The 11566-nt window shown below is 30.1% G+C and overlaps 1 protein-coding gene across 1 annotated transcript; it reads right to left on the bottom strand.

Annotated features, from left to right (window-relative positions):
- Window positions 1–891: 891 nt before the first annotated feature.
- On the bottom strand, window positions 892–9244 carry LOC136977956 (peflin-like). The gene is given in 5 exon segments (XM_067273571.1): window positions 892–1231; window positions 4746–4889; window positions 8477–8525; window positions 8527–8642; window positions 9091–9244. Coding segments are annotated over 5 exon segments (690 nt in total). The 3' UTR covers window positions 892–1004.
- Between the last annotated feature and the right edge of the window lie 2322 nt (window positions 9245–11566).

Raw genomic sequence — 11566 nt, forward strand, 5'->3', positions numbered from 1 at the left:
TGAACTAGTGAGAAGCTTGTCTATGACTTGGCAATAGGACTAGAAATACCAGAGTTGACTAGGGTCAGATTACTGGATGTGTCAAACTAGCAAATGGTCAGAGTACCAAGATTGTACTGTATTTATCATCTAGCCTGACACTATACAGTGACTTGCAAAACTTAAGCAATGATTTAATTTTTAAGCAGACAGCCATGAAATTGTAGAAAAGGGCTTGTGATCAGTACAATGAACACCCAATTCAGTAGGAAGGTGATTTGTATGCAGGAAGAAGACATCACAGGTGATGTGAGGGCATGTAACATGCATGCAGTGCAAGACTGTAATAAAAAGGACAAAATGTGCTATTAAAGACATTTGCTGCAAGTTCAAGTGAGTTCATACATGTAATATGGCTAGAAGAAACCATCTGTCTCTGTATTCTGAATTTCAAGTCTTCCAGGTGATTTCTTGTGGAGTTATGGCTAAAAAACAATCATTGCTTAAGTCTGCACACCAGTGTATAATATGGTATAAATGAAACAAAATAGTTTTGCTTTAATACATTGCTACAATTGCTGTATGTTGTTAAGAAAAATTATACATCTCATTCTATTTCATTACTTTGTTTTCAGATATGAGTATCATTTAAGACAAAAAATCTTAAGAAAAATAATTCAGTTGAATTAAGGCAATCAAATTCATATCACATATGCTACCATAATTTTTATAACATATAAAATGAAATAAACAGGAAAAATCATTCTGTATATATGGCTACAAATTAAATATAATCTTTTTGACTTACCAAGGTAAATGAAAAATCACAAATTTCAGACTTAATACTAAGATGATGTATAAATAAATTTGATTTTGACTTTTAATAATAAACAATAATTTTAAAATCAACTATTACCAGTTTTCTAATTTATTATAATTTAATAAAAAAAAGATTAATAATATTAGTATTACAATTTGAAATGATCATAAAATACATAAATGATTATTTTCACAAATAACTTATACTATGGTCTATGCAACATTGAAACACTTAAGAAATCTTCATAACTGATATTAATCACGCCTGTCATTTTATCGTCTCTTGCTCGAAAAGCATCGGTAAGAAGCCTCAACTGAACGCTAGCAACAATAAAGTTATCTAATGTAAGGGATCGGTGAGTCTTGTAATCAAACTTTGCAATCAAATTATTGACAAACTGGGGTGAAAGTCTGTAACCCATTTCTTGAAATGCTATCAAAAAATTAATCTTTAGAATATCATAATCTGATAATTTAAAAACAATAAAATTAATTACAATAATAATATTGCGTAAGATATACAGAGTATAGACACAAACATAGCAATAAGCTATATCTTGTATTATTCTGCTATTTTTAATAACCAAATTCAATTGTTCTAGAGCAGAGGTAAAGGTAATTAGTAGGCTATTCATTGAGCATTCAAGGGATTGGGATGCATGTCATCTAATTCAGTTATCCAGAGAAACCTCTTACTGTTTCACTACTAGTATTTTCAACATTGTCCAGCCACTTTCCCTTTGAGTATTTTAACTTACAAAAAATGTTTTGTACTGATCTTGAGACAACAACTTTGTAATTTAAAATGTGCCATTATCTTTCATAGAACATTTGTTTGGATTCCATGTACCCCGACCTTTTCATGGGGGCAAATCCTAACAAATGTCTCACTACATACACTCAATGCCACTGCACTGAATGTATTATGTAGTTAGTGCAAGATATAGCATGGTACAATGTGTGTCTACACCCTTTAGATAAGACATATTTTTATAATTCACTACAATAAAAATTACATAGCTTTGGTTATTTCAGAAACTAGCATTTTAAAATGTCTCATTTCATTAGAAGAATAAAGAAAGCTTACTGATTCTCAATAAGATAGTTGTTAATTTTTCATAAACATTTATACAACATTATAGAAACATTAGTTTTTAAAAAGCTAAAAATAATGAACAAATATATTCCTTAATATTTCATGTACAAGTATTATACAAGATGTGTTTTTCCAGAGAACAAATACAGAAGTTAGTAACTTCAAATTTTATTTTTGATTAATTATAAAAAAATGGATCTTTATACATTTTTTAAAATTATTGTAAAAATTTTGAATTTGTACCTGAATCAATTTAGAACTTTATCATTTTGTGAAATAATTTATTATTTGTAATAAAAATTCATTAAATTTCAAATAAAACTGAATTTATAATTGTGAGTTAATAATTTTAATAAACATTCACAAAATTTATGAACTGCATGTGTTAAAAAAATTTCAAAAGTAACAATAAAGCTTTAAATGAAAGCTTATTTCAAATAATGTTGCAAGTGTCAAAACAGAAAAATTGATTTTTATAATAAATTGTGCACTGTGAACTGAATTAGAAAATAGTATCTTATTATTAAAAAAAATCTGACTGGTTACTGTGAAAAAATGCTTCTGACTTATCAACTGCAAGAAAAAACATTGCATGTGCACACAAAATAGCAGACAAGCAGGTGTTCACTCTTACCTCTTCAGCTGCTGCAAATGCAAACTTTAGGAAAGGGAAGGCAATGTCAACCCTCAAATTGGGATCATAAGATATCAAAAATCTAGAGGAGATCAGGAAATGAATATTTGTTACACACTGGACAAATTTAACCAGCTGTAAAGCCCCCGATTGAGATGAGTGGAAAAATGTTGCATGGAGCATGCAAAGAAGAATGACACAAAGGATCTCAGTAATTTAGAAAATTTTTTTGTGAGGCAAAAGCATCTGAAAATTACCTCAACAATATGGGTTCAGATTATGTCTGATGAACCTACTGTCATTAGAATACAACGTTCCCATGATTTACAATCTTGATATGCATTTTCCTTACTGCAGTTGACAAGAAGTCATGCATACCAGGAAGTTCTGAATCACTTTAACGGCCTTCAGAAAATCTGCCTTCCATTTGCATACAGTAGGCTGCTCCAATGAAAAGTGCCAAGTAGAAGGGCCAACTGTCCACATGCAAGTTTCTGAATCTAGAAAATGCAACTTTTATAGATCTCTAAAGTATGATGATGAAAATAATAATACTGACTAAATTCAAATAAAGCATACCTTTCCATTTGACAATCTGTGCTTAAAGGTATTTTTACTTGGCTAGTGAGAACTATTATGTTCAAGCAACATTTTTCCATTAGCATATCTTTGTTTGTTGTAGTACCCCAAAACATGCTGTTTATAAAATGCAGTGTCAAATATGAAAGCAGATATTGATTAAAAGAGAAATATGTGCTTTAAGGACAGAACTTTCATTCTGAAAACAAAATACATTGAAATTTTAAAACGTTGCATATGTGACATGTGCACATGCAACTTTTTTCTATTACACAGAATGCTTTATTGTTATTTACTGAAGTATGTTACAATGAAAATGACACCCAATTTTTTGCAGCAATGTCATTTCTACACCTTTAACCAAAGTCAGTCATTGCATTACTGACCCACTTCAATTTAGGGGTTTTCCAGTTTTTCTTGTGTTTTACCAGAAATGCTACTTTGGAAGTTGCAACGTTTTTTGACACAAGTCTTCAAATGTTATTTAAACATTTTTGAGAAATATTTACTGTTTAAATTCAGTTTGAAGGTAAGCAGTTAGCCCAAAAGTATTTATTGATGTTATAGTTTAGTTTGGATGTTTGCTCCATAAAAGTATTATAACATATTTTTGTATAAAATTGAAATTTTGGAGTTGTGTGTGTTCACAAAAATTTTTAGATGTTAATAAGAAATTAACAAATACTATAAAGAATTATATTTCTAAATCAATAATAAACTAATTTCAGTTTTGATTTGGAAGCCAAGCATTTATTAATAGTTTTGAACAGTTTCAAATTACATGAAGCAAAGCTTCAGAAAACTAACTTTTATTCAAAGTTAATCTTCTGAAGATGAACTCTATGCATTTGAAAACATTTAAGTTTTTAATATATACAGGGTGTCCCAAGTTAAACTTGACATTTTCAGTTTGCTACAGCAGTTTGCCAAAAAACTATTTATCAGAAAGTCGTGAAAGTTTGGAAATGCCTAAATGAGATAATGGAAATTTTTTAGAGCAAAAAGTTACTTCCAAAAGCCACCCTCTAGTGGTGACTTTTGGAAATAAGTTTTGAAGCTGAGACAGTGGCATATTAGTCTGCATGATCCCCAAACTTGAATCCATGAGATTTTTGGCTCTAGGGCTATCTCAAAGACTTGATCTACCATGGTCCTAAAACATTGCTATCAGATCTTAAAGACAGCATAGCATGCCATGTGCATAACATTCCAAGGCATACACTACATGCAACCACTGAACACACTGTTTTATGCTTTCAGATAGTGGCCATTTCGTTTTGAAAGCATAAAACAGTATGTTCAATGGTTATATAATGTTTTGTTCACATTAGACAGATAACCTGTGTAGCTCATTGTTATGATCTGTATAAATCTATAATATGCTCTCTAGTGGTGGTTTTTGGAAGTAACTTTTCGCTCTAAAAAAATTTCTATCATCTCATTAAGGCATTCCCAAACTTTCATAACTTTCTGATAAATAGTTTTTGCTATAGCTGGCTGGAAAATGTGAAGTTTAATTTGGGACACCCTGTACTCAAGTTCAGAACAAGACTGAAAAGAATTATACACCCTTTCATTATTATTAATTTCTAAAATTATATTGAGAAACTTATTTGTAATAAATCAATTATTTCTTACCTCTTTGTAATTCATCAGTTTCTATTGATCCAGTGCGATTATTATCATATTTCTCAAAAAGAGCTTTCCATTGTTGAATATAAGTCCATATACCTTGGAATTCTGTGACATCAATGGTACCATTTCCATCTTTATCAAACATTGCTTATAAAAAAAAAAAAATCATTTTTAAAACATCTCTAAATATTCTAAAATTTAAAAATATTATAAATAAAAGTGCATAAAATTAACATTTTATTTTGGTAAGAAAATTATGACTCAGAATATCATAGTCATTGCAGTTTCTCAGTCTATGAGCTTATTAAACATACATAAATTAATTAATTTCACACCTTTTCAAAGTAAATTTACTACTGTAGCAAGAACATAACAGCATTTAAACACAATTAGACTCTTACAAAAGTTTTAAAAATACATTTGTTTGAGTAGATTGCATATAAAAGAAAATGCAAACTTTTAAAAGTAATAATTTTTAAAATCTGAATAAAAATTTAACCTTCTAATATTAATAAATTGGATCATAATAATAAATTAAAAAAATAAACATTGGCACAGAAAAAGACTTCAAGCTCTACTTTGTGTCTTAAAAATTACTGCACATATATTAATTTGGTTGAATATTAGAATATCTTTAAGCAGTATGAGTTAATAAAAGGAGATGAAATCAGGGGAGGGGGTGGGGTCTCCAAGTTTTGTGGTAGTTAAGCACGTCTTCGTAAATATCAAGTTTATAGAAAAGTTATTAGAATTGGTTTGGTTTATTTGGTTATGGCAATGTTACACTGAGTGATCTTCCAAGTAGGATGCATCCCAGAAAGACTTTTATGTAAAGCTGGCCCCTATTAACATGAAGAAAGCCCAGAAAACTCCACATGGCCAGTTTGTTAGCCATGTGTGAACCCATGACTGACTTCTGGTTTTATCCACTCAGTTACTGGAGGGTACTTATTGGGCTGCAATTTGAAAGAATTATAGACCTATAAATTCCCAGTCATCCATCCATCTCTGTTCTTCCTTAATCTCAAGACTGGAGTTAGATAGATGAAAGTTGAGACCAGATATGGAAATTGTAAGAGAAAGAGGATCAGATTAACTATATATGAACTTCCAATTGGTATTGCAAGTCGTGTTATTTCAATTCAGAAATTTTTCCCTGAATGGAGTTAGATACATAATTGGAACAACTTTGTTGCTAACAGGAAAAATATGATGTACAGGGGCAAAACACTACTACACTCCATGCATGCAAATGATATGTGCTACCTGTCACCATAATGGCACATCTGTTTTGCACTATGTCATTGTTGCAATAATTCAGTGAATATAATATATATTTTTTTAAATTATATCCTGTTTTATAAGAATTATATTTAGTTAATTAATTTATTAAATTTTTTCTGATGGATGGCACTACATATAAAGCCGGTAATCAAATGTAGACAGAAATTAATCAATATATAAAAATCCAATCAATAATTTGGGATGGGATGTCTAAGTTAGAAGTGTAATATGAACATAACTACTGAGTTTCATAGCAATTGGTTAAATGACCTAGGTGTGCATAGTGGACAAACAAACATCCTCATTTATATATATATATAGATTTACTCACAGGTCAAAATAAACTTGAATTGTGTAACTGCAAATTGATATTGATAAACACAAAAATCTGATACAGAGAAGTGGCTGCATCAGGTGACACCTTAAGGGGTGGCATTTCGAAGACTTGCATCGTACTGAGAAAATCTACCACACAGCCCTGTCTGCAGGAACAACATATTGATACTTCTGCATTGATATCGTACTGCAATGCAAGCACTTTTCCCTCAAAATTCACAAAAAATGCATATCAGTACATTCCTCATTCTAGGCATTTTGATGGCAGTTGCTAGTTCAGAGGAGAATTGAAATCTAACAGCTATTTATGTAAATGTAAGAATCATACTGAATTGTTTGAAGCTAGTAAACATGATATAAATGCAGAAATAAACATGTTTACCTTTTCATATTCTGCAATGGAAAATCCATTGTTACATATTCCATTTTAATATTTGTTTATAATTTTGTAATGAAGCATTTCTAGCCAAACTTCATCTAATACTTTTTTCTTATTTCCACTTCAGAATATGCTTTTGCCATTTGGCAGGTTATCCCCGTATACAAAAAAAAAAAAAAAAAGGAAAAAAAGGAAATAATAAAACAAAGCATAGAAATCTCAATACATATATAACTTCAGAATATGCACACTGGCATACAATTATAATATATAATTGTATGCCAGTTATATATGTATTGAGATTTATATGCTTGGTTTTATTTTTCCATTTTTTTTTCTCTTATATATATATATATATATATATATATATATATATATAAATGGAATAGGAAAAGAATAATATATATATGTTACCGGCAAAACCCGATTTTACACCAAACTAGTTTTGCCTAGGCCAAACTAGTTTGGTGTAAGAGTGTCAGGCCAAACTAGTTTAGAATTATTATTCAAGTAGATTAATGGTTAAAATAAAATTAAAAGGCAATCAATTAGACGAACTCTACTTAATTATAAAAAAACGAGGTTAATGTACACTCTAGATATCGAAGGTGGCGGCTCGTCTCCAATTCCAGCAATCGGTAGACAGGGAACAGTGGGGACGCACGTTCTAACCTAACCTATTCTAATAAATTACTATAATTATTAGCAACCAAATTATTAGAATAGGTTAGGTTAGGTTAGGTTAGAACGTGCGTCCCCACTGTTCTCTGTCTTCTGACTGCTGGAAGCAGAGACGAGCCGCCATCTTTGATACCTAGGGTAACATTAACCAAAAACGGTATTGATTAGAAGTGACACAACACTTGGACAAAACTGTAAAATAAAAATAAGCTAATCGGTATTTATCAGTTTGTATTTTTTTTATTAAGCCATGCACTTTTAAAGGTAATTAACTTTCGAAAATATTTTCAAAAATTCAAACAAAATAATAAAAATAACTTTTAAAATGAAACTAAAATTAAAAATGAACTTATTTGTGTTTTATGATAAACTTAAATTAACCATTAATATATTTAAGCATTAACCTCTTAACAGTGAGGGACGATTATAATCGTCCAAAGCAATCGTGAGGCAGTGGTGAGGATGACTATACTCACTAAATTCTTTTGGGGGTATCGCCAAAAACTACCGCAAAAAAGAAATTCACATAAAAAATGAATTACGTAACAATAAAGAAAGACTTTTCTTTACTAGACAGAACTGTTTACAAAATCTTTTTCCGAAACGGTAATGAGAAAAAACGCTTGAAAATATACTTTAAAAATTTCCCACATTTCTTCTCCACCACTAAGTGGGAGCCCCACACCTGACTGTTCCACTGTTGAAAGGTAAATATACTTGAATAATAATTCTAAACTAGTTTGGCCTGACACGCTTACGCCAAACTAGTTTTGCCTAGGCCAAACTAGTTTGGCGTAAAATCGGGTTTTGCCAGTTTTATATATATATATATTATATATATATAAAGTTTTCATTTATTGTTTTTTTCAATTTCATTTTAAATTAAGAAACAGTCTATTCAAAAACTTGCATATATAATAGAAATGTTTTTTTTTCCTGTCCCTTTTCATCTCAGTCATCAGCATTTCAGCATTGCATTAAAAATTTTCCTATTCTACTAAAATAATACTTTAACAAATTTTTGTTAATAGCATATAATTATTTATTAAAATACCTATCATCATACGACAAGCTTCTTCATTAAATTTGGTCCAGTTTCCATTAAACAAGAGCTGACTGTAATTCTTGTGCAGTAATTTTTCCAGATTTATCAGTGTCCACAGCTGTAAACCATTGATAAATTACGGGATCTGCTCTTTGTCCAGATTGATTCCAACCTCCTGAAAATCAAACATTATTTACTTAATGAACTTTTATGTTCATGTAATAATTATTATATTATTCTTTAGAGAATCTAAATCAATAAGATAGAACGATAAATTAAAATTATAACTAAGTTATTTAAATGTATGACATGTAGAATTGCTGGTAAGTATTACAAGAAAAATATCTTTTGTGAGCTAGAGACATGTACATTTTTTGCTTCTTAGTAATATCTTTATTTATAAAAATTCAATTATTTAAAAAATAAGTTAACACTATATCTGGAACCTGTTACCGGTATATTTCTTGAAAAGATAGACATTTTTTTCAAGAAATACACTGGTAACAGGTTCCAGATATAGTGTTGATTTCACTCCCCTAGTGTTAAGGTGATGTTAAACTTCTTATTTAAAAATAAGTAAATAAAGTAACTCCATATAAAATTAAATCACGCTTGTGGATAACCTTGTTGTGGATAACCCTGTTGAGGATAACCTTGCTGAGGATAACCTTGTTGAGGATGACCCTGCTGTGGGTAACCTTGTTGAGGATAACCTTGTTGAGGATGACCCTGCTGTGGGTAACCTTGATGTGGATAACCTTGACTTGGATAAGACATTTTGACTTATGCTGTAAATATAATTACATAACAATTATTAATAATTGTGGCTTTTGTTATTTTAAATAGAAATATGTACCAAAATATTTAAGTTAGAAAGTTATTTGTTATGATGGTATTTTTCATTAAAATATACTTACAAGAATCTATCTTTCAAATTTTACATTATTATATATCGATGTATATTTTATAAACTGGTATTTTTTAAGATTTTTATGAAAATGAACAAAACACCAATGAAGTTTCAGTCTTTCATTAAACTTTTCTAATAATTGATTATTATAAACTATATATAATTAAAGTTTATTTTCATGAATAAAACTGTAATAGTAGAATTATATTTTCTTCTATTTAAAACAAACATTCTTAATAATTAAAATATTCTTCAAGTTAAATCCAACCTAAAAACAATAACTCAATACAAATAGTTCTAAACAGTGAATAGAGAATTACAAATTTATTATCTGAATGTATAAAAACAAAACTTTGACTTCTTGAAAATCAATTTTATTGTAGTTTCACAAATTATTCTGAAAATTACTATGTACGTATCTAAAATAAAAATAATTACAGGTATGCAAATTTATTAGTATTTATCTATTTTCCATAAACCTGTATCTAAAATTCAGGGGACTGATGGAAAAATGGCATAGCCAACATTAGAAAGTTTTAGAAAAAAAAAAAGATATGTTTCAGTTCCCCAACACTTTCATATGCAACATTTTATTAATGTGAGATAAGCAGGGGGTCAGGGGTTAATCCTTGCTGACCACTTATTCTGCACGGGTTGGTAAAACTCGACCTCGATGTCGTTGGATGGCTAGGAGGGCAAAACGTGTGTGGGGAGATCGCAAGTAAGTCGACAGGCATCCTTAGATTGACAAGAGACAGATTTAACAAATAACAATAAAGGTTTGTTAAATAATACATATACAAAGCGAATACATATACAATAAAGATAATTGATTACTGCTAAAATGAGGATAAAATATATCTCTATCGCTGACAGCGATCTAGCTAGTAAATTTGTCATGTGCCTAACTTCTAGCGGGAGAGAGTTTACAAAGGTTCTTGCACGTCGGGTTACCTTCATATACAGTCCAATGATCATATGCGACGACCTCCTGGACTATGGAAGCTGGAATCAGTCTTATGTCTTCTACCTGTTTCTTCCTCGGACAGGACTGGAGACACTGTATTCAGACCTTCCTGGACAATTGTGCTCCTTCCATAGTTGATCTGTTTTTTATATGCTCGTTGTTGGCACTGAGCAACCTGTCGTTCAACGTTCGATGACTAATTTGCTGACGCGCGATGACTTGGGTTTTTTTCTCTTTCCGACTGGATGTGTAAGACGACATCCAATTGATTTCCGTGGGAACTTGTGGGTCATGAACCCCTTTAAACTCAAGAATTTACACCCTCAAAACCTGCGGGCTCACATTAATATGGGTGTACAATTCCTGGAGCATTGAACTATGAAAGTTTCTTAGAAGATGGATTGATGATGCACAAATCTAATTTTTCCACCAAGCCCCTTAATTACAGGATTGACAGCATTTCAAGGATTTGGGATTAGCTATATTTGTATGTATGTATATATATATATACAGATATCTTAGCATTTGTAATTTTCAGTACGATAGTTCTGTTGATCTTGTATTTGTCAGAAGTCAATTCAACAAAATTAAAAAGTAATAAAAAATTTACTTGTGGATCATTTTTAGTTTCCTAGCAGTTGTTAGTTACTTTTTATCTACACACAAAAATTTTGCTTTGTCTTTATTAGCATGTCATAACAGTATATTTTCATCACTGATAATTGAATTTAAGCCTTTTGATATTAATTAGTAGTAATGAAAAACCAAATGTCATTTGTAATTCAATGAATAATTGACAACTTTCCCTTAAATATCAATTAATAAGGAACAATAGATATACTTATAATCTGGTACAGGGTTCCTAATCTAATTTCAATATCTATAATGTTTTCTTGAATTAACACATCTAATAGATATATTTAATATTAATTTGTTTTGGATATCATAATGGAATTATTTAAAACATTATTTAATGATCCTAAGAGATGAATACTAATATCAAAAAACATTTTACTCAAAACTTCTGTAGTAATAATTAAATGATACTGCCAGATTTTAAATAGAGATGTAATATGGAATTAATTATAAAGATATTATGAAATTTGGACTAAAGATGGGTGACATTATAATTTGATTAATATTTGATAGTATGATTTGATTATTGCAAGTACCAGTGACACACTCAAGATTTACTCCTGGGGCCAAACTGAACAGATAAAAA

This window comes from Centruroides vittatus, unplaced genomic scaffold (assembly GCF_030686945.1).
Source record: "Centruroides vittatus isolate TY-2023 unplaced genomic scaffold, ASM3068694v2 contig_484, whole genome shotgun sequence".
Taxonomy (NCBI): Eukaryota; Metazoa; Arthropoda; class Arachnida; order Scorpiones; family Buthidae; genus Centruroides; species Centruroides vittatus.